The sequence below is a fragment of the Squalius cephalus genome (genome assembly GCF_949319135.1).
Source record: "Squalius cephalus genome assembly, chromosome: 1".
NCBI classification, from domain to species: domain Eukaryota; kingdom Metazoa; phylum Chordata; class Actinopteri; order Cypriniformes; family Leuciscidae; genus Squalius; species Squalius cephalus.
Genome location: NC_137122.1, coordinates 34,620,990 through 34,644,979, shown reverse-complemented (window position 1 = coordinate 34,644,979; position 23,990 = coordinate 34,620,990). Strand labels below are relative to the sequence as shown.

Genomic DNA, 23,990 nt, shown 5'->3' with positions numbered 1-23,990 from the left:
ACAAAAGAAAATATCGTATAATGCTACCTGATGTTAGTGTTTTTTAGGTCTGTGTTTTATGATTGACAAAGTTAGTTTGTTGGTTGACAACCTTTGTTAGTGTTCTGTAGGAATGAGTTGATTTGAGACATGTATCAAGTCAAGTGTTTGGGTAGGTTTAGTGCATTTTGAATGTGAGAAAGTGACTTACCGTAAGTATTGAGAAATGTGAATTTTTTAATCTTCTTTAATGAATTAAATAATGTACTTTTAAAATGATTTTTATCAAATAAACTAGATGCCGTATTTTTACTATCGTGCTTCTGCTTATATATATATATATATATATAAGCTAATACACTAATATTAAATGTCTTTAACACTTGCAAAATATCTTAGTTTGACAACAAAATCATTCAAATTAAAAATCAAAAGAAACACATGTGAATGTGTGTATGCACATGTGGAGACATATACAAGGACAGCTGGACAAATATTAGATAACATTGTTATATTAATTTATTTCCTTTCAATATACAGAACAAGAAGAATCACTTTGTCTCTTTTTTTTTTTTTTTACAAAAGCCTTATGTACAGATATAAAATCTCCCAGTGACACATAAATAAGAATATATATGAAGCAAACAGATGGTTGAGTAAAAACAACAATGTCATGTTCTGATTTAAATAAATATGATTATTGGCACGACTACAGAGGAAACATGGTTAAGAACTCCTCTTCAATGCATAAGTCTCCTATTCAAAAGACAACATTACAGTCAGGCACAGAGATCAATTTCTGGTGGCATGCATTGTCCTGGCATAAAATAAATGAATGCTTTGGAGAAGATATCAACGAAAACTTCATCATAATTTAAAACGCACAAACATGACATGCTCTCTCCAACAAAGTGCAATTACTGTATCAGAATATTGATTAGATCCAGATCTACTGGATTACACTGTATATTCTACCCCTTATTTCTTCCACAGATGAGACAAATTAAATACATAATGTGTCGAAATGTGGTTCAAAATTACATCCTTTGTAATATAGTATTTTGAGTTGAAAACCACAGTAACATGCATGACAGACAACAAAACACTGAATATGATATAAATTGTGCAGACGAAACATGGTAAGAAATGACAAGAAATAGAGATGAGTGGTTGTTCAATGTTCATCTCTCATTAACATAAATAAGACACGTCAGTCAAGCTTGTGGTAAAAGAAACCCAATCATCAATGCACATAAGAAGTGAGCATTTTATCCTGGGTGAAAGGGAATTACAATAAAAACAGTAAAATGTTAAAAACAATGTATCTCTCAAATGCCATTTGTGTGTGCCTTGAGTCTGTGATCAGCTGTACGGTTTTGACAGCGTTAACTTTCCTGAAACATTTTGATCCAAGGCCTTTTTATAATTCATGTTGTTATTGCACTCTATCTTTGTCCTCTTACTTTTCGCTGGCTTTCCCTGCTTCTTTCCTCATCTCTTCTCATCTCCTTGTATGAAGTATGGATTTTCATGACCCACCAGATAAGAGTACCGTGTGGGGTTTGGGTCCTTAAAGGTCCTCATGCCCTCTGCGTTGAGGTCATACGAGCCCTTCTGCAGAAGAAATGAGTTCATATTAGCCACATACAGGTAAACACAACCCACAACCCTTCACTCTCTCAGCCCATCTCCTCATGCAGGGAAATCACAATTACCTGCTTAAAAATACATGCAAAGCTTAAAATGGCATGCAAACAGCTGAAAACAGAGATCAAAATCGAGATCTCATCAAGAATTTAACGACAGTTCACCTCAGAATCAGAATATAGTCGCGGTAAACGGCGATGTCACAGCGAAAAGAAGAAATAAAGAAAAGTATAGTAAAGGAATATTCCTTCCAAGTTACATACAGTTTAAGTCATAATTTATGTTGGTGCAGCAATTATTATTTTGGTTATGCTAGTGATTAAGAATTTACACACTTCAGCTTTAAGCTGTATTTAATCCAGAATATTCCTTTACTTGGAAGAACTTGGACACTAAAAGTCCCTTTAAGGCACGTCAGTTCACTGAGTGGCCATATTCATATCGCAGCTTCTTTCAGCGATACAAGCCGTATAAAAAAACAATTTATTACATTTCAATAGCATACACTACTGTTCAAAAGTTTGGGCTCTGTATTTTTTTTAAATGTTCTTGAAAGATGTCACTTCTGCTCACCAAGGCTACAATTTAAAATAAGTGTTTTCTGTTAATATATTTTAATGTACTTTATTCCTGAATTTTCTGCGTCATTACTCCAGTCTCAGTTACTCAGTCTCACATGAAAAAATCTGATTCTGAATGCTAATTTGCTGCTCAAGAAACATTTCTTCTTATTATTATCAATATTTAAAACAGTTGTGCTGATAATATTTTTTGTGGAAACCGTGATACTTTTTTTCAGAAATCTTTAATGAACAGAAAGAACAGCATTTATTTGAAATATAAATATTTTTTGTTACATTAGAAATTTAGACAATTTAGACAACTAATTTTTACAGTAAATTGAATGCGTTCTTGCAGAATAAAAGTATTAGTTTATCGTTATAATCTTAATGAGCCCAAATTTTGAACGGTAGTATATTTCAAATCAGTAATAAAATCTGGCAACAATCTTAGCATATTTTGTACTTATTAAGCTCAAATCTACGGAGCCCCTAAAGGGACATGGTGGTGGAAAAAAATGGGATGGGAGGAAAAAATATTTTTTTCCTCCCATTGCATATTTTTTCGACCACTATGTCCCTTTAGTGGCTCCATACAAATCACATTCACAAATATTGTATTTTTCAGGCTGGTCCAGTTAATTTTGCATGTAGAGTAAACAAACACGTGATTGGCTATTTTAGCTGTCAGGCATGACTTCCATTCCTACAGCCGCCGAATTAAGCATTTCAATAACGTGACTGCCGTTTTTAAGGCAAAACTACAGGAAGTATGTTCATGTTGTGCATTCATATGTACAAGTGGACCCTTTTTGCCTTTTACAGTCTCTGACGACGAACCATTACACACTTTAACAGCCCAATTGTTTCATCGGTGACTTACCTTTCCTCTAATCTTCTACAGTCATAGTTTGGAGTGAGGCAGTATCAAGTCCGTATACGGAACACCACATACACAACACAGCAACCACAAATACGAGCACAAACACACACAAAGAGGTTTGTTTAAGAGCTAACCGATCATAAAACTTGTACATCTGTTATGATGATATTATGATTTCAAAAATTAAAATGATGAAATCTACTGAGTTTGTACTACTGTTAGCTTTCAATTCCTTTCAATGCAAAGGAACTAGTGCAATAGACCCTCTTTATGTGTGGCCTGGTTAGGACTGCATCTGCTCATAATGGACTTCAGTCATTCAGTCAAGTAATACTTTTGTGAAAAATTAGGATATTCATAGTGTATTAGTGGAGTTCAGGCAGGCAGAGTAAAGATTTAGAATTAGACTTGGGTCTGATTGAACAATATATTTAGTAGTGGTTAGTGGTGTGATGACACTATTATTAGAGTTAAATAAGGTTACATGCAGGGTTAATGGAAGAATTGGAGGGAACTGTAACTTACAGTGGGTTCATTTCTACAATTATTAAAAAGAGGTACAGTAATAAGCCATTTAATGTATAAATGATATACACTACCGTAAAATTGTTTGATGTTTTTTAAAAGAAGTCTCTTCTGCTCACCAAGGCTTAATTTCTTTGCTCAAAAATGCAGTAAAAACAGCAATATTGTTATTACAATTTAAAATAACTGTTTTTTATTTTAATATTTTTTAAATGTAATTTATTCCTGTGATGTCAAAGCTGATTTTCAGCATCATTACTCCAGTCTTCAGTGTCACGTGATCCTTCAGAAATCATTCTAATATGATGATTTGATGCTCAAGAAACATTATTATTAAAATACAATGTTAAAAACAGTTGCACTGCTTAATATTTCCATGGAAACTCGACCCCAAACAGTTAAACGGTAGTGTATATGTATAAAAACAAAAGGTAACACTTTACAATAAGGTTCATTAGTTAATATTAGTTCACTACATTAGTTAGCATGAACTAATAATGAACTGCACTTATACAGCATTTATTAATCTTTGTTAATGTTAATTTCAACATTTACTAATACTTTATCAAAATCTTATTAACATTAGTTAATGTACTGTGAATTAACATGAACAAACAATGAACAGCTGTATTTTTATTAACTAACGTTAACAAAGATGAACAAATACAGTTACAAATGTATTGCTCATGGTTAGTTCATGTTAGTTAATACATTAACTAATGTTAACTAATGAACCTTATTGTAAAGTGTTACCAAACAAAAAATATCTAAATTATTTATTTTATTTTATTTTATTTTACAGTGATATATTGTTTTATTTAAAAAGTCCACATATACGCTTGTCTTTGAATCGAAACCCACTGTAAGTTAAAGATCTGTGCAACTTCTCTGTTTAACAGGTTTAAATTACAACTTATTTGTGAAGTTTTGACTGGAAGGAGGTACTCACCAATCCATTACTGTGGCCTTTTTTGCCTGGCCCTTCAACCATCTCCAGGTTGTTGCCAAAGACATCATTGCTGGAACTAGATGTGAGAGTGACACGAGGAATATGGCTGATATCCTGAGAGGGCCATGTGGCCCGGATTTCCTCAGTAGGATACGGGCTGCCGAAATGATTGTCGTTTGACTTCTTCCTGCTGAGAAATAAGTAATGCACACACAAAAATGTCAACAAGTGACAAATGTACATCCATACCTAAGCATAAAATACTCTGTAAAAGAGAGATTCAACCTGACCTCTCATAAACACTCACCTCACACAGATGTAGATGAGAACAGCCAGAATTACAATGAGCAGAAGTCCCCCTAACACACACGCCACCACCACTAGAGCTAACAAAGAGGCTACGCAGAGAGACAAAGTTCATTAGACACAAATATACACGCAAAATCTATAATTTAGCACAGTAAACAAGCTGATCAATGTATTGGTGTAACTTTATTGCTTTAAGGATTAAAAAACAAGAAACATTGTAATAATAATATCTTACAGTCATTACAGTTGAAACCAGAATAGCCAAATGAACATCTGTGAAAAAAAGGGAAATAAACGTTGAAACCTATCCACAGACATCTGATTGTAGCAATACTGCCACGACACAAGAGGGCAGTAGTTTCTATTACAAACACACTGAACACACACTCAACCATTGAATATAGCTTGTCAGTTTAAAAACAAGGAAGGCAATTAGTATTTCTGAGCCACCATCACCATTGAGGTATGTTTTATTAAACGAAAACGCTATTTTAAGGCCTTACAGGTTGGTGAATGAATGAACAACTCTATTAAAAAGTTAACATGTTGTTTAGGTATGTGTATTACACATACCTAAACAACATGTTAACTTGTATTCAGAACAAAGAAATGAAATGGTACTCACTGAACACAGTCATTTCCCTGAGCTTTGTAGCCACTTGGACAAACTGTAAAAAGATTAGAAAGTAAATAATTGGTTTTGTGTTTGAACATGACACTACAATAATAAAAGACTATTGTTCTTACATTGGGATTTTATTTTATATAATGTAGAAATAAAATAGAAAATGGCATTTTTTAAATTTCTTTATTATTTTTGGTCAGTGTACTGTACATTCTGAACCCTGATCTTACCAGACCAGGATTAATGTGTCTGTTACTATGGATAAATCCACGTCAAAATCAAAGGTCACTGATGATTATGATATGCACACACAAACACATATGGAAGCCCATTATTTCCACGCAGAAAGGGAGTAGTAAAGACACACACTCACCTCTACAGCTTTTGGGCTGGTAAGGGCTGGGTACGTGGCCAGGTTTGCAGGTACAGAGAGCGATCCCATCTTTGGCCTCACACACTGTAGTGTCAACATCACAAGGAGCAAGATCTTGCTCGCACAGATTGCTTACTAACAAGAGACAGACAGTGAGAGAGAAAGAGAGTTTAGTTGTGGGTAGCTGTTTAGAGAGAAGTGTGTATCGAAGGTCCTTTTTTTACAGCATGTTTGCCTTCACCGGTTCATTTTAAATGGTCCTGCGATGCAACTATGGATTTTTAAAGTATAAATATTTCATAGGCTCATTTAATTTCATGTAGTTTCATTTCATATGAATACCATAAAACAAACATAAGCAAACATAACCATAAATTGCTGCCTTAAAGTTTTAAGTACAACTTGGTTGTTTAAGTCATTTCAACTTAAATTACATTAAACTGACTTAAAAAAAAATGTATCTATACTTATAAAAAAGCTGAAAATTGCTTAACTTATTTTGATGAGTTAAAGCAATGTAAAAACATAAGTTTTCAACTTGATTATATCATTTTTTTGTGTATTTTTTTAAATAATTAACTCGTTTTAAATGGTAGCATGTGTGGCATAGTGTTTATTTCAGCTTCTCAAATGTATTTCATGTGAAATACCCCAGTGTAGTTTACGTATATAGAGAGACAATCTTTAATGTGATCTAAAACATTTCATAATTACAAAACATGGCCACAATCATGGCTAAACAATTCTAAACAACTAAAGTTCGGGCACTGGCACTTAAATGTGTTCCTATTTGAGGAACAATCTTTGCCATTTAATACAACTGCAAAGAGAAGCTGTTTTATTAATCTTTGTGGAAATTAGCATAAAAAAATACTACATGTTTTTGATATTAATACTGTGAAGGTGAATTTGTTGCCTAAACATGAATTAATGTGTTTAGAATTAATGTCAAGTAATGTAGATATAAAGAATGTATTGCATTTAAAGAATGATTTATTATGTAAAATTGTTTTTAAAATTATGTGAAACCAAATATTGTATATTTATGTAACCAATATACTGTATTGTATAATTCATTTATTATGTGGACATTAAAACATGTTTCACTCTGTTCATACAGCGAAACTTAAATGCTAAATCTTTTCAAGATACTCACCATTGTATTCAGCACCAGCAAGAATGCCACAGTTTGTCGTTCCACAGTTCGTTGCATTTTTTATACCAGCATCAATGACCGATGCAAACGATTCCTGGGTGACTGGAGAATTGGGCTCAAAATAACTGTTTACTGAAGCCACTATACTGCCAGACCTGGAAATATTTACACAGAGATTAGTAATTGGCAAATATAATACAAAAGAGAAGAGCTTTGTTTAAGAACTGTTTGAAATGGACACTCACGTCAACTTAAGGACTGTGCTGTTAATGTAGTTTGGCTGGTTACGCAGAACTGCATTTACCTATGGTGAAAGGGAAGAATGAGTAATTACTTTAGACTCACTGAAACTGAAGGATATTGATTCAGGATATGGAATTTTTTTAAAGTATTTACTTTGGCAGTCCCAAGATCAATAAAGCTTTATTGGCATGACTATTAACTATAACAATCTGTACTGCCAAAGCAATATACAGATATATTTTAACTTAAATAGAGAATATAGCTATATGATAAATAAATATGATTCTATACTTCTATAAATATGATTCTAAAATTCTATAAGATGCATGATAGAAAAATACACTACATTTATGATTAAAAACTTTATCCAAATTTGTATTCATATATTTATTTTGTAGTTATTAGATTAATCATTTTATTCCATGCCTTCTTACTTAATAGTTATACAAACAGACTTCATAAACTGCACAGTTTTAGTGTGAAGAAATACATCTTTGCAAGTAATAAATGAAATGTTAAAGCTAAAACACCTGATTGTAATGTAAGTTTGTGACATACCGCAAGAATGATCTCATTAGCAACATTCCGGAATTCAGGTGATTTGGGATCAGACATTGCAGGTACAAATGTGCGATTCACCCTTAGTGAACTAGGGAATGATTTAGCTGGGAATAAGAGAGAGTGAGGGTGATAAATAAAGATTGTTCTTAAGAATCACTATAATCACATGAGTCTTATTATACAAATTAAAAGACAGAAGGACTTTCTATAATGTCCCATGGCCCTGTGTAAGAAAGGTTATACGTGATTGACAGAGAATGGCATCAGACAGATACTCACTTTCCACACAGGCATTATTTAAAGGAAAAGTTCCTGTCAGACACTGACAGATGGAGTTCACACAGACACTGAGTGGTGGGCAGGGCACTGAAGGACAACTAGCTAAAAGAACGAAAGGAGAAAGTATTAGGCATTTGTGAAGATTTACAATGCATGAACATTACACTGTAATCCACAATCACACAACACATTCATTCAAACACACCTGGTGTGGTTGTGTTGTTAGTTGGGTTAGTAGTAGATACGATTGGTCCAGTCGTTGAGTTGGTAATGGGTGGTGTGGTAACATTTCCTGTTGTAGATTGAGGTGGTGTGGTGGAATTCCCTATTGTTGTGTTTCCAAGTGTAGTTATGGGTGGTGTGGTAGCATTTACTGGTGTAGTTATGGGTGGAGTAGTAGCGTTTGCTGTTACATTATTCCCTGGTGTAGTTATGGGAGGTGTGGTAGCATTAACTGGTGTAGTTGTGAGTGGTGTGGTAGCATTTACTGGTGTAGTTATGGGTGGTGTGGTAGCATTTACTGGTGTAGTTATGGGTGGTGTGGTAAAGTTTACTGTTGCATTGTTCCCTGGTGTAGTCATGGGTGGTGTGGTAGCGTTTGCTGTTACATTATTCCCTGGTGTAGTTATGGGTGGTGTGGTAGCATTTACTGGTGTAGTTATAGGTGGTGTGGTAGCGTTTGCTGTTACATTATTCCCTGGTGTAGTTGTGGGTGGTGTAGTAGCATTTACTGATGTAGTCATGGGTGGTGTGGTAAAGTTTACTGTTGCATTGTTCCCTGGTGTAGTCATGAGTGGTGTGGTAGCGTTTGCTGTTACATTATTCCCTGGTGTAGTTGTGGGTGGTGTAGTAGCATTTACTGATGTAGTCATGGGTGGTGTGGTAGCGTTTGCTGTTACATTATTCCCTGGTGTAGTTATGGGTGGTGTGGTAGCGTTTGCTGTTACATTATTCCCTGGTGTAGTCATGGGTGGTGTGGTAGCGTTTGCTGTTACATTATTCCCTGGTGTAGTTATGGGTGGTGTGGTAGCGTTTGCTGTTACATTATTCCCTGGTGTAGTTATGGGTGGTGTGGTAGCGTTTGCTGTTACATTATTCCCTGGTGTAGTCATGGGTGGTGTGGTAGCGTTTGCTGTTACATTATTCCCTGGTGTAGTTATGGGTGGTGTGGTAGCATTTACTGGTGTAGTTATGGGTGGTGTGGTAAAGTTTACTGTTGCATTGTTCCCTGGTGTAGTCATGGGTGGTGTGGTAGCATTTGCTGTTACATTATTCCCTGGTGTAGTTGTGGGTGGTGTAGTAGCATTTACTAGTGTAGTCATGGGTGGAGTGGTAAAGTTTACTGTTGCATTGTTCCCTGGTGTAGTCATGAGTGGAGTGGTAAAGTTTACTGTTGTATTGTTTCCTAGTGTAGTCATGGGTGGTGTGGTAGCATTTACTGTTTCATTGTTCCCTGGTGTAGTCATGGGTGGTGTGGTAAAGTTTACTGTTGCATTGTTCCCTGGTGTAGTCATGGATGGAGTGGTAAAGTTTACTGTTGCATTGTTTCCTAGTGTAGTCATGGGTGGTGTGGTAGCATTTACTGTTTCATTGTTCCCTGGTGTAGTCATGGGTGGTGTGGTAAAGTTTACTGTTGCATTGTTCCCTGGTGTAGTCATGGGTGGTGTGGTAGCATTTACTGTTTCATTGTTCCTTGGAGTAGTTAGGGGTGGTGTGGTAGCATTTACTGGATTAGTGGTGGGTGAGGTGGTATTGTTTCCTGTTGTAGCATTACCTGATGTAGTTTGTGCTGTAATTGTGACATTGCTTGGTGTTGTAATTGGTGAAGATGTGCTGTTGCCTGGTGTGCTAATGGGAGGAGTAATATCATTGCCTCTTGTAGTTTGGGGTAGAGTTGTGCTGTTGCCTGGATCAGGTGAAGGAATAGTTGTGCTGTTGCCTGGATCAGGTGAAGGAATAGTTGTGCTGTTGCCTGGATCAGGTGAAGGGGTAGTTGTGCTGTTGCCTGGATCAGGTGAAGGGGTAGTTGTGCTGTTGCCTGGATCAGGTGAAGGAATAGTTGTGCTGTTGCCTGGATCAGGTGAAGGAATAGTTGTGCTGTTGCCTGGATCAGGTGAAGGGGTAGTTGTGCTGTTGCCTGGATCAGGTGAAGGAATAGTTGTGCTGTTGCCTGGATCAGGTGAAGGAATAGTTGTGCTGTTGCCTGGATCAGGTGAAGGAATAGTTGTGCTGTTGCCTGGATCAGGTGAAGGGGTAGTTGTGCTGTTGCCTGGATCAGGTGAAGGAATAGTTGTGCTGTTGCCTGGATCAGGTGAAGGAATAGTTGTGCTGTTGCCTGGATCAGGTGAAGGAATAGTTGTGCTGTTGCCTGGATCAGGTGACGGGGTAGTTGTGGTGTTGCCTGGATCAGGTGACGGGGTAGTTGTGCTGTTGCCTGGATCAGGTGAAGGGGTAGTTGTGCTGTTGCCTGGATCAGGTGAAGGAATAGTTGTGCTGTTGCCTGGATCAGGTGACGGGGTAGTTGTGGTGTTGCCTGAATCAGGTGAAGGGGTAGTTGTGCTGTTGCCTGGATCAGGTGACGGGGTAGTTGTGGTGTTGCCTGAATCAGGTGAAGGGGTAGTTGTGGTGTTGCCTGGTGCAGTTACAGGATGGTTTGTTGCATTCCCCAGTGTAGGTACAAGTGGACTTGCGGTGTTGGATGCTGTAGTTACAATGGCAGGTGAAGTTGTGGTATTTCCTGGTGGACTCACTGATGAACTTGTAGCATTTTCTGGTGCGGATGTGGAGGAGCTTGTCACGTTGCCTTGAGTAGATAAAGGTGGAGATGTGACATTACCCCCTTGCGTTGACAGCAGCGGAGTTGTGGCATTGTTTGGAAATTGTGTAGTTGTATTCCCAGATGGAATGCTTGTTACTACTGTTGATGGCCACAAACACATAATCATATATAATCACACATAAAGTTTTAAGAATCTTATCTAAACCAGAACCAGTGGCACCTGAAGCTGTACAGTTGTACACACTCTGCATACCAGGATCACTCTGAGAGTGACGGTTTCCTTGCAAATATTTCAGCAGTTATTATGTGTCTCATATTTCTGTCGACTGTACCAGCAATGCCAGTGATTTGTGACAATAATTTTTTGAGTCAGTTCTTTCTTTTCAGATTTTTTAGATAAGATGTTCACTGGAATAACTGCTTATCCTAATTTATGCTTATTGCCTATTTTAATTTCTTTGAGAAAGATAAAAAAAAAAAAAGGCAAATCAGATACAGCTTTAGAGTTTATATCAACTGTGTAGAAAAACTTATTTTATTCATAAAGTTACTGAATCTAATTACATTCGATGCTAAAATGTGTTCTCGGAACTCTGTACTGTTTCAGGTAATATTGTATACATGATAAAAGATATAATATATGCTGTATTTATAACTGTATTTATTCAAAAGAGAGGACATATTGTGTTATAACAGTGGTTGTGTACATTGCTGTAGAAATAAGCATGTGAGAGTAAACATTCATCGACAAATGTCTGAATTAAGCTGTAGATAAATAACAATGACCTATTTTGTCAAGACTAAAGGTCTTTATATCAAATAAAGTGAGCTAATATTTATTTGTGGCTATAACTAGTAGCTGCTCCACAAAAAAGCTTAAGACCCATCCGCACTTCATTAAACATATGACAGACAGTAAAACCAGCATAAAAAAAAACAAGAAATTATTTGGTTATTGAACAAGCAACAGCAGAAGTTGTATTGTGGTTAAACTGTTTTCAGAAGCATATGCAAAGCTTGAATGACAAGTCTGAGGACTGAATTTCTGAACTTTGAATGACTTGAATGAGAAAATGAAGGGAGAGTTTTTTACAAAATTGTTTTCATCACTTGTATCACATGAAGAAACATTGCTAGTGCTGCTTTGCTTCTGAAGCAGCAGTACAGTATATTAGCAAGAATATTTATTGAGCTAGCAGAGGTCGATGTGGTGTTTCTGGTTTTATATATAGGCTATAATAAGGCCAATAATGTCTAATATAATGACTTCATCTGCATTGTAGTGATTGTACTAGTTAATGTTTTGTATTGGAAGTAGAGAATGTGTCCTTACCTGCAGTATCAGTAGAGGTAGCATTGTTTGGGCTAGCTGTGGAATCAATGGTTGAATTTGTGCTAGATAAAACTGGTGTCGTTGTCATGCTCATTGTGGAATTCGCAGTGGCTATGCCTATCAAACCTGTGAAAACAGACAAAATTGGTCAGATGGCATGAGATGCATATAATACAATGAATACATACAATCTTGGGACACAAATTTCAGTCTTCAATTGGTTTCCTGTATGTTTCTTGCAATCTAATCAAGCACACCCATATCATTTCCATAGTCAATAAGGTAATTTACTGTCAAACTAAAACTACACATGCATGCATCACATCCTCATAGTAATTTCAATATTTTCCGAGAACAAACAGTCATATAGAGTGACTGTCTCCTGCAGCTATATACTGCTTGTGTTAATACCTAGCAACCACACACAAAAGAACAACATATTAGCAAATGAACTCCAGAACACACACACACACACAGAGAGAGAGAGAGAGAGAGAGAGAGAGAGAGAGAGAGAGAGAGAGAGAGAGAGAGAGAGAGAGAGAGAGAGAGAGAGAGAGAGAGAGAGAGGTCATGTTTCTATACCTATTGCTTTTATTGTTTGCTTTTGAAATTAAGTCGGAAATCCAAACACAGACAAACTAGACCGCTAATTTTTGGCATTGGTGTGTGTGGTCACCATCACATTTGGCTAGTTGTCCATGGGAAGAATACATCAGGGTTTGGAACGTGAGAATGAGTAGATGATGATGATGGGATTGTCATTTTTCGAGCAACTATCCCTAAGAAGTGAGCATAATTGAAAAATCCTTTTCCTGATGATCCAGGAGTTCCAGAAAGAAAGAAAGAAAGAAAGAAAGAAAGAAAGAAAGAAAGAAAGAAAGAACTATCAAGCTATTTGCATAGCTGCCTGTTTATTTATTAACTATTTTTCCACTCGACTACACGCTCATAGATAGATCACAGTTTACCCAGCAATAAAGTCATATATATTCATGCTTAGTGGAGAGGAAAATGTCAACAGAATGGATTAAAATAGGCTATTTACCACTTGTTTATAAGAACCATATGTCAACCTAATGTTCATGTATGTCTTAAGAGTGCTAGCAGAATTCCCATTTATGAGAATTGAGTCATGAGTTATGAGTCATGTGAAATCAATTAAATTGAAACAAAGTAGTCTTACAAACGTTTATATATATATATATATATATATTCTTTGAATGTCTCACATGTTGGGTGAGCTTTGTAAAGGAAAATCAGGTTTAATGGATCCCTTTAGATGGATACTACATCAGTGGTACGCATTAATGTCTCAAAGGGTTTTTAACTAACAAATATAGATGCTGATAGACATTCACTATCACATAAGCAGTTCTGCGATTTGCATTTCCTGAAGATTTAAGGGGCTTCTTTAAAAGTAAAGATCCACCAGACTCAGAGGCACTATGCTCAAATCAGAAACATCTGTTTCTCTTCATAGTTTATCACATTGTGAGGACAAAAAGTGAAAACATAAAAGATACTCACAAAGATTAAATATAGATTTTAAGTACCAGATTCCACAAAGGTACATGCTGTTGTGTTTAAATGTTATACAAAAAGAAAAATCTAATCTGCATTATTTTATTAAAGAATCACATTTATAATAGGCTACATCTTGTGTGTTCTCCCAAGGGCAGTGCATGATTCAGGGTGATTAGCCTACTACTTGCTAATCCGTTCCAGACACAAAAGAGATGAGTGGGTTACGTAAGGTCCAGTTCTAGCTCAAAGCATCACCAGAAAACTAAGTCTGAATGAGGAATGAGGCTGTCTGGGTCAAAGAGCACATACGACTTTACTTCTGACCAGAGCAGAGGTCAGGTCAGATGTCATCTTAGTGGAATTTACTAAGTTAATTGAACTTTTTCTACAGATCTCTTATTTAAGGGTTGTGGTCTGGACAGCAAAGGTTCATATTTTTGATTTTATTTCTGTCAATTTAAATATTATCAATAAACATCAAATTGTTCATATTTATTTCCAGTGGATTTTATATTTACAATAAAAATTCTATATGTAAACCAAAAATATACATTAAAAAAATTTGAAAAAGTATAAACAATTACTTAAAGCTTTGCAGTACAAATATTAAATAAAATTTATTTTTGGTTATTGGTCAACTGCCATCAGCAGAAAGGAAAGTAATACATTTTAAATTACGTTTTATTAAAGTTCGGGAGGAGCATGTTCAGATAATTAAACCTAATTAAACACATGTGGAGCACACTAAGATAATCAAACCTAATTAGACATGAGTGGAGCACTCTGTTAATCAACCCAATCAACGAGTTAAGAGGTGCATATATACAGCAAACTTGCCTCCGTTCGTTAACAGTTTAACAGCATCCCTCCACCACCCCATCTCCTCACTTCTAGTCCAAAATACTCTTACAACAACGGGGGGAGTACTCTGGGTTCGGGCAAAAATTCCGAGCTCGGAGACCTTCCCCCGGACAGCACGCCAAATACGCATAATCTTTACTCTGTTTAATAGATGTAAGTGTGAACTCGTGAAATAAAGATTACAAAGACAGTTTTCTTTTTTATTAATAATAGGACTGTCCATTCAAATGTAGTGGTTAAAAAAATTTTGGATATTAATATTTTGTAAATGAAGTGGTAAATTATGTTGATTTTTTTTTTGCGCAAACAAGGCACTTGCGTCACTTCATAAAATTGAGGTTAAACCACTGGAGTCACATGGATTACTTTTATGATGTCTTTACTGCCTTTCAGGGGCTTGAAAGTGGTAGTTGCGTAGCTGTCAATGGAGGGACAGAAAGCTCTCAAAAATTTTGTTCCGAAGATAAATGCAAATCTTATGGGTTTGGAACGACATGAGGGCGAGTAATTAATGACATCTTTCTGGTGAAGTATTTTTGGGTGAATTAACCCTTTAACAACAAAACAAATAAATTAACAAATAATTTAAAATCAACCAAATTATCAACATATATTTGATTTGTTTTATATTTTTTAAAAATACAATAGGTATTATTAAGTATATTTATGATAATTAAGAAGAAATAAGTAAGGTCAGTAACTTTAAGGTCAATTAAAGTTAATCATCTAATAAATGACTAGTAGTCTGCTGAGAGCACTCACAGGATATGATTATTGAGGTCGCACTAGAATTCCACTATAGCATTCATTCAGGTCAAAGACAAGTTGCTTCTGTCCTGTTACCAGAGTAGCCAATGTCTCAACACCCTGTCCTCTAACCAAATTCCACTATTGCTATGTACAGTAGGACCTCTATTTCTGAATTTGTGTGTGTGTGTGTGTGTGTGTGTGTGTGGCAGGTATAAAATGACCTTGGAGCTTGTCCACACTGAACCTTGGAGCTTATCCACTCCCTATCACACAGAAACACACCCACTAGATTTGTGAACTATGTTGCAGTAAGCTTAAGTGTAAGATAAAGCCAATATTACTTTTTTTAGACCAAACATACACTGAGGGGCAGACAGTGTAAGAAAAACTAAATTAGATGGGTTATGTGTGTGTGAGAAAAAGTGAAACGTGGGGGTTGACAGGCAGATCTGAGATGCCTCAAGGCTGAAGGCTTCTGCAGTCGTGGCTCGCTGCTTCAAAGCAGCAAACTTGACGCCAGGCAGCAGAAAGACCTGAAAACTGTGAACTGCTTCACCTCTACTTCCCACAGATAAACACACACTCACACCCACACACAATCATCTATCACCCTGGCTCTCATAAACACAACCCAACACTGACTTTCTCTGACGCACACTGATTGCCCTTTCTCTCTGTTTAATCATCTCCTCCATTCACTCCATGGCTCAATTAAAATCTTTTGTTAAGTAAGAAAAGGGACTTCGTCCCTGTCACTAGCCAAAGTTGAGTTTTGGTTTTTGGACAATGAGTTGTTAAATATACTTTAATTACAATTATAAATCCTTGTATGTATTTAGCGTTTGCAGTTTGAACCAAATATGCTTTTGTTCAGTGTCAATAGTACTGTTTAAGATAGAACAGATCTGTAGTCATTATATTATATTATACATTAATATAGCTAACATATATGGCGCTGACTGACATTTTGCAAACACACACGAAATCAAGAGGCGGGATTTATCGCACAAACCAATCATATCCAATCATAGCCGATGGAGGCATTGTCTCTTCTCACATGACTTTCCCTCGTTCATTCTCAATTATCCCCCAACATCATTCTCCATAGGGCACAGCTGCATCAGTAGCCAATAATCTTGCTGCTCAACCTACAAATAGTTGGTCAGCATTTGCTATAGCATTCTGCAGCGTGCTTTCAGAAACCCTCCACCTTCCCCAGCTCCACCTGTATAGATCTGCTATGGGTAATTCATGTATGCTATATTGTACTGCATCAGCCATGTCTTACATGCTCACAGTAGGCTTGCTGCGATAGTCTGTGTTACCAGTGTTACACAGTGTTAGGCCGCACACCGATTACATCACTTGCCCACTGCAGCACTCTCAGGGGAACACCAAACACTCACGCTTACATTGACGATAACGGACAAAGACTGAAGGAGAACACAAGATATAAATACACAGGGACTAACAAGATAACTAATGAGGTGATTGACAATGCACAGGTGATAGACATGACTAATTGAACAATCATGGAACACTAGGTCACAGGACTGAACCAAAAACACAATGAAGGGGGGAAAACACAGATCATACATGTAACAGTTATCTGATGTTTTAGACATTTTCAACTTTATATGGTTTAACTTTAAGGGGTGGGGGTGGCATATGTTGTGCCTTTTTTTACTTAAAGATTAAAGATAAAATAAAAATTCTGTCATCATTTACTTGCAAACATTTAACCTTCCAACAGTTTTTGGCTACCACAGACATTTCTCAGAATGTATTCTTTTATGTTCCACAGAGGAAGAAAGTCGTATAGGTTTGGAACGACATGAGGGTGAGTAAATGATGACTGAATTTTCATTTTTTGGTGAACTATCGCTTTAGGTTGTCCTCTAGGCCAGGATAAATGAGATAATAAAATGAATATACCTAGTTATATTTAAGTATGCCTTCCATCAACTGGAATGAGCAGGTGTCATCTATGAGAGGGCCATACAAATATGACTTCTCCAAAAATGTCATAGTGACACAACTTCACTATAGGTTATAGTGACAGCCCACCTCAGGCATAAGCTTTGTCATTGTAATCAAAGTTGAATTAATGGGCAATTCCATTAACATGCTAGGAAACAGTTTAAATTAATCCAATTTAATTTGCAGTAAATGAATTTAAACATTGAATCTTGAATTTTAGAATCATAAAATGTATTACTGGTACCATTAGTACTAGCATTTGAGCACCAGAGCCTCTTACCAATAGTATCTGGCAAAAAAAACAAAAACAAATTTAGCATACAAAAATTCTTGTGCTGTGTATCATGAGGCCTTTCTAAATTGCCTAGAAGTGGTGACACATCCTCAATCTACTTTGTACAAACAAATGGCACTTCTAAACACAAAGAAACTTGCGTGTGATCAGTATTAAGCTACCGTTCCTCACTAACATTGTTCCATCCTCAGCCGTGACAATGTTGTTCCTCTATCTTATCTTTCTTTTCTCTCTCTTATGGCACAGACATGTTCTCCCATAATCAGTCTGTTCCTCCTTCACACTGCCTTATCTGTAATCATAATATCAGTAGCATTTGGAGATACGTGAACTCTGTTTAGGGTTTCTTCTGGTGCTCTAGAACTAGTTTCTTGGACTGAAACTTCTTAATGCCAGTACTCAGACATCCTTACCACGTTTAAAGCAGAATCACATCTGGTCTGTTAAGTTAATCAGAACAAAGCAATCAGGTCACAGATTTGAAGTCACAATCTACGTTAAGTCAACCAGCTGTAGTTTGGCTTAAAGTGAGGGCCCAAACAATTAAAAGTCTCTTGTGCCCTGAAAGAGATTTCTTGAACTGCTAAAAACAAAGTAATATTTAACTGCAGACGCATTGTTATTGTTAACTAACACTAAAACGACTAAAAATCATTTTTGTGAAATAAAATAAAATAAAATATGAATATTAGATGAAAAAAATTAAAAATGAGAAATGTTGCCTTGGCAACTAACTGGAAAAATAAGTTTAAGTTGCATATTCAAATTGTTAAAACTATTACTGAAATAAAAATAAATTAAAGATAATTACAAAAATAAAAAAAAAATAATAAAAATGACAAAGGCACATCAAAATAAATTTAAAAGCTAATTCAAAGTATTAATAAATACTATATCAGTACATAAATAATACTAAAATAACACTGAATGCAAATTTCAAGTTATGTCATCATGATATTACTATTATTTATTTGATCAAACCTCTAAGTTATGAACATGCTCCGGACATGAATGTTGAATCAAATACAGTGGCTTGTTGGGCAAAAGGGCGTAATATTACTTTTCTAAGCAGGCTCACTTATGTACTCCTACAACACCCTAGCAAACAGATAAAGCATTATAAACCATTATGCAACACACTGGCAACCATTCACAACAACACCCACGTAGGTACGTTTTATTAAGAAAATGTAAAAATTTTGAGTGGCTTTGATTACATATAGCAAGTGCTAAATACTTGTTTTAGATAAAGTTCCCCTCTTCATTGTTCCTTAACCACACTTCCTCTTTCTGTTTAAAACTGGCCATTTATAGACACAACAAGACATTATAATGCCATATACTCTCCCTTACTCTCTCTTGCAAAGGCTTACAAAGCTTTAAATGCCTCTTAGGTAACAGATGGTTCCTTGGAGAAGCACTTCTGTGCTAGAACACACTAGACAAACTCACACTCAATCATATCCAATTAAAACACAGTCAGCCTGTGTTGTTCTATTAAAGGGGCAGATTTACAACCTCTAATCCCAATGGAAGAGAAGAGAAGAGAAGAGAAGAGAAGAGAAGAGAAGAGAAGAGAAGAGAAGAGAAGAGAAGAGAAGAGAAGAGAAGAGAAGAGAAGAGAAGAGAAGAGAAGAGAAGAGAAGAGAAGAGAAGAGACCTGTATACAAAAAATAATTCATGTTATAAACAATTTATTATATATCTTCTATATATATATATATATATGTAATTTAACTCCTTAGTTTTAGATGAAGCTTATGGTTAATTTACAGAGCAGGCAGCATTAATTAACTATATTGACTGTATTAGAGAGCTTCTTTATCCCTCAGACGGCCAGATTAGCATTACAGCACTTTGCCTGGATTAGAGCACACTCTGAAACAAAGGCCTTATTCCACAATCTTCCCAGCCTCACTTAATCAGACCTCAGAGGGCCCAATAACATAATTTATAATAATTTTTAATGAAAATATATAGGCTATTTTTATTTATTTTTTTACTTTTATTTCATAGCCTATTTTATTCTGCTACTATTGCAAGTACTATTGCAACAAAAAAAATAAACAAGGAAAAACCAAAGAGTGTCCTAAAGACCCTGTTTTGTTTAGAGCTACTTTATTATGTCCATAGATACATGATCTGAAATTGCTAGATCAGAAGATTTGTCCAAGATTTGGACAAGAAAACATCACCTTAGAACTGACAACAACACTGCAAAATTCTGACATTGCTTTTTCAATAAACAAGAAGTTAATACTGAATAACTTACATTTTAGATACAATCTTGCTTTTCATTAACAAAAAAAAAAAAAAAAAAAAGTCCCGAACAAAGCCACATCAGAACTTTAGCAGCACACTTTAGTGGTGTTTGCTTAGTTAATGAATGATTCAGTGTTTTTTAATGAATCGGCTTAGCAAATGATTCAATGACTCATTCATATACAGTCACTTATTTAGTTCCCTAATGAATCAGATTTTTTGAACAAAATGATCAAATGTGTCAATTATTCAAATGGCAGTAATTTATGCAATAAATTATGTTATCAAATTCTGTAAATAATATATATTTGGCCATAACATCCTCAGCAGAACATCAGTAAACCTCCATCAGTAAAATGATACGCATGATGATTATGGGTTACTGAAGATATAAGGAAGATAAATATAAATACTGTCTCTCTCACACACATGCGTTTGTCATTTTCCTCGCATTTGCCATCTTGCCATCTATCTGCCATCCTGACATTCTCTCTTTAACTTGCTCTCTGTCTTTGACAGGTCCCCCGATAGGACACAGCTGGACTTGGTGCCAGACAGAAAGTCAGGACATACCCACAGGCTATTCCTCTACTACAGAACATCACACACACACACACACACACACACACACACACACACACACACACACACACATTAGGACTTACTTTATTAGAAACACAAACAACCCAGAGGCAAACATGTGACGCCATATATATATACACAGATTAGGCTATGTTTAACTAGGCCTTGACATAATGGTAATTTCGTAACTTGAAATTTGAGTGGAATTTATTAAATAAACGTATCAGCCTGTGATCAGTGAGTATCGAATTAAGGCTGCGATAGAGTCATCACAATCAGAGCTACAACACAAAAGCGCATATCCTGAATGAAACATGTTATTTGATAGCCTATTTCTGTGGTAGATGCTAAAATAAAGGATGTGATGAAGCAAATCCCCAGGAGTGCTCACTTACAACCAAGTGTGTGTGTGCGTGAATGAACACTGGAGAGTCTCAAAGTCATGTCTGACTGTGTGTGACACAATGACTCACCACAGACTAACCCTCACACCACACAAAATGCCAAAATTAAACAGAGACATAAAAACACTGTACACTTGAAAATAAAATAAACTCAATATCTTTTTAATATTGTGTTTTATGATAGAATTACAAAGAAACTTTTTTTAAAGACAGTGTTGAATGTCTTTCATACTTTTCATGCACAAGAAAATCCTGTAGGTTGACTTAATTTTTACATTTACTATTTTACTATTAGGCAATAATGGATATTGAATAAAAGGGGAATAATCCAAGAATAAATTATTGCTATTGCTTGTTTCATTATAATGTGAATCATTCAGTTACTTGTTCAAAATGAGTCTCTGTTTCCCACTGACCACAAATGTGACCAATGACTTATTTGCATGTGATAATGTTTTATGTGAGAAAGAGCAATCTTTAAAGAAAAAAATACTGCTAATAATAGACCCTTTCAATACTAGCTATATTTAATCTATATGTAAAACAGTTATGTTAGCCTACTGCATGTTTTACGAAGCTTTATCAGAGGAAAGGCGTGGTCATGTGACAAATTGGCCACATAAATGTTCACATGAAATCAAGATTGCACTTTACCAAACGTGGACGTTTTCCACTAGAAACAAACATTGATGTATTATTTTAATGTAATACTGTGAAGCTGCTTTGATACAATCTGTATAGTGAAAAGCGCTATATACATAAACTTGACTTGACTTTAATTTATAGTTGACAACTCGCTTCAGCGCCAGCGGCTAGTTTTCACAGTCTTAAAAGTAGCCTACATTCTGGACGCAAATGGTGCCTGTAGGTTAAAGTGATTTAGGTAAGGACAACGCTGATATATCATGCCTATAAATGCTGTCTAGGTTGTTAGATCACTAAGTTTTGAATCTCGACACTATTATTTCATTTATTCCGCTTCAAAACCGGATAGGCAGCGAAAACTATTCTGTGCCCAAAGTCTTCCACCGAATCATTCAAATGTGCCTCACGTTTTCGACAGGCAAAAGTTTTGTCTTTTACAAACAGAGACCAACATTAGTAATAAAAAACTAAATGGAAATTTAGCACTCGAGACTGTCCATGGTCCTTAAAACAAAACCATATCCACGGCGCAAGTCAAAATAACACCAGTGGGTTAGTCAAAATAAGATTGCTATCACCTGTAGAAATAGCTATCTTTTCAAATATAGACTAGCCTACTTACTATATCTAAAATAAACCCGTCAGCACACAAAAACACGCGGGCTTACCTGAGGTCGAGATTAATATTAATAGGAAGAGTTGACGCGTCCTTAACATGGTTCTCTACTTAAGTGACGTTCATACAAATAAAATAGATAATAATAGGTTTATGGAAAAAAAAAAGAATAAAATCAAATTCCCCAGAAGAAGAATTCCTCCGTGGCAAGGGCTTTATGTCCGTTAACTCGGTGTCTTTCGGAGGTTTATTTCCGTTGGAGGACAGATCCGCTACAGGTGGCTTCTGAGAGCCCAGCCAGTTAAATACGCCTGCAGGGGGAGGATAGGCTACAACCTAGATTGCGAAACTGGACTCTTAAAATCAGTGTGGCTTAGGCTATTCTTCCCCCCAGATAGATTACGTAGCACATGGTTTTGGTTTAACGTCATGGGTCTGTTGAGAAAATGTCGTTTAAATGGGCTCCTTTATTAAAAATCAATGGTTAACTTCCTATTTTTAAATGTTTAGACCTTCAATAGGCCTCTATTGGTGTTGCTTTATTTGCATTCGTTAGGAAGATTTGCATCAATGTGCAATTTATTTGAAATAGCATGAGTAAATGGACTGCATTTCTGTTTAGTTGAGTGATGGGAGTGAGGTCTGAAAATCCATTAGGACTCATGAAAACCTCTCAAAATGTAGATTCATTTTCATAGAGAATCAAGTGGGAAATTAATCTTAAATATGTCTGGTTTAGGGTCAGTTGTGGAAGGTTGCTGAAAGAAAATAAGGTGCACTTTTAACAGTTCATTCAATAGCAAACAATGCAAGATACATATTTAAAATCACCCCTATTGCTAAAATAATTACAGTAACAGGCTCTCTCTCTCTCTCTCTCTCTCTCTCTCTCTCTCTCTCTCTCTCTCTCTCTCTCTGTTATCGGTTGAATTAAACAAATGTATTAAACTGAATGAGAAGAGATGCTAATCAAAAGTTTGATAGTAAGAGCTTTATGAAAGGCAGTTACTGAATAAAATGTTTATATAGATGAAACACTGATTTTGTATACTGAAAACTTTGTGAATATACTTTGTGATGGTGTATATTGTACTAACAATTGGAAATATGCTGAAATGTTTGAAGAAAGTCCGCTTTTGATGGCCTGGTGTGATATTAACACTAAGAGCTTTGAAAATGTACCACTTGCTTGTTAAAAGTGCCAAAGCAATTAAATAAATAAAAGTATGTATGTCACTTTATGTTGGAAACATTTAATTCAGATCATCAATCCAATTTATAGGTAGAAGCAAGAGGTGTTATAACCTTTCAGCCTATTTCGTCATATTGGTCATATACTGACGCACAGGAGTTAGACCACACCTTATCGTGAAACATTTTACAAATTATTTTTCATAAAAATAAAGCAAGCCTTGTATGATGTATTTTATGAGGCTATAAAAATACCCTGCTTTGAATCATATCTGAGAATGCCAACATTAAAGATATGTTTGATGTTTGCAGATGCCATGATGAAGCACAAGTAAACCTTAGTAACAAATATGAAAATTTAAAACCTCGGAGAGAAAAAAAAAGTCTGACGTTAAAGTTGATTCATTCCAAAACTCATTAAGTGCTTCGCAATAAGGGTGGGGAGCACTCATATCTGCAATGGAAACGGTCTGTTCGATACCGTTTTAAAGAAGAATGTCTTGACATTTTGTGCCTAAACTCCTTCACTTTGTATCAAGCTACAGACACTCCCTTCCTTCTTATCACTTTGGAAAATGTGTGGATTGCCAAGGACGGGATGGCAACATAAGCCTTTTGTTTAACCAGCAATGATAAAAAGAAAGACTGTGAACACTCCAAGTCCCAACAGATAAAACTT

The 23,990-nt window shown here is 35.8% G+C and overlaps 1 protein-coding gene across 6 annotated transcripts; it reads right to left on the bottom strand.

Moving 5' to 3' along the window:
* Positions 1–472: 472 nt before the first annotated feature.
* LOC307148687 (uncharacterized protein) lies at positions 473–22,396 on the bottom strand. Of its 6 annotated transcripts, none has more exons than XM_079854397.1 (14): positions 22,173–22,396; positions 12,202–12,327; positions 10,326–10,892; positions 9,864–10,160; positions 8,090–8,191; positions 7,808–7,914; positions 7,252–7,310; positions 7,007–7,161; positions 5,851–5,985; positions 5,478–5,520; positions 5,088–5,125; positions 4,851–4,941; positions 4,544–4,733; positions 473–1,593 (listed from the first exon to the last, which is right to left on the bottom strand). In XM_079854397.1, exons 1-14 carry the CDS (start codon positions 22,219–22,221, stop codon positions 1,471–1,473), a joined length of 2,082 nt encoding a protein of 693 aa, XP_079710523.1. In that variant the 5' UTR covers positions 22,222–22,396; the 3' UTR covers positions 473–1,470. The 6 variants fall into 6 exon arrangements, with proteins under 6 accessions (XP_079710523.1, XP_079710522.1, XP_079710518.1 ...); XM_079854396.1 differs by having other exon boundaries at positions 478–1,593; positions 10,326–11,006; XM_079854393.1 differs by adding an exon at positions 3,070–3,084 and having other exon boundaries at positions 484–1,593; positions 9,864–11,006.
* Between the last annotated feature and the right edge of the window lie 1,594 nt (positions 22,397–23,990).

Excerpts from the sequence above, each read along its gene's own strand:
- LOC307148687 (XM_079854392.1), bottom strand. The coding sequence starts at position 22,221 with ATGTTAAGGACGCGTCAACTCTTCCTATTAATATTAATCTCGACCTCA. Across the intron at positions 4,734-4,850 it reads CTCATCTACATCTGTGTGAG|CAGGAAGAAGTCAAACGACA; the intron begins GTGAGTGTTTAT and ends CTTATTTCTCAG. Across the intron at positions 1,594-4,543 it reads AAGGCCACAGTAATGGATTG|AAGGGCTCGTATGACCTCAA; the intron begins GTGAGTACCTCC and ends TTTCTTCTGCAG.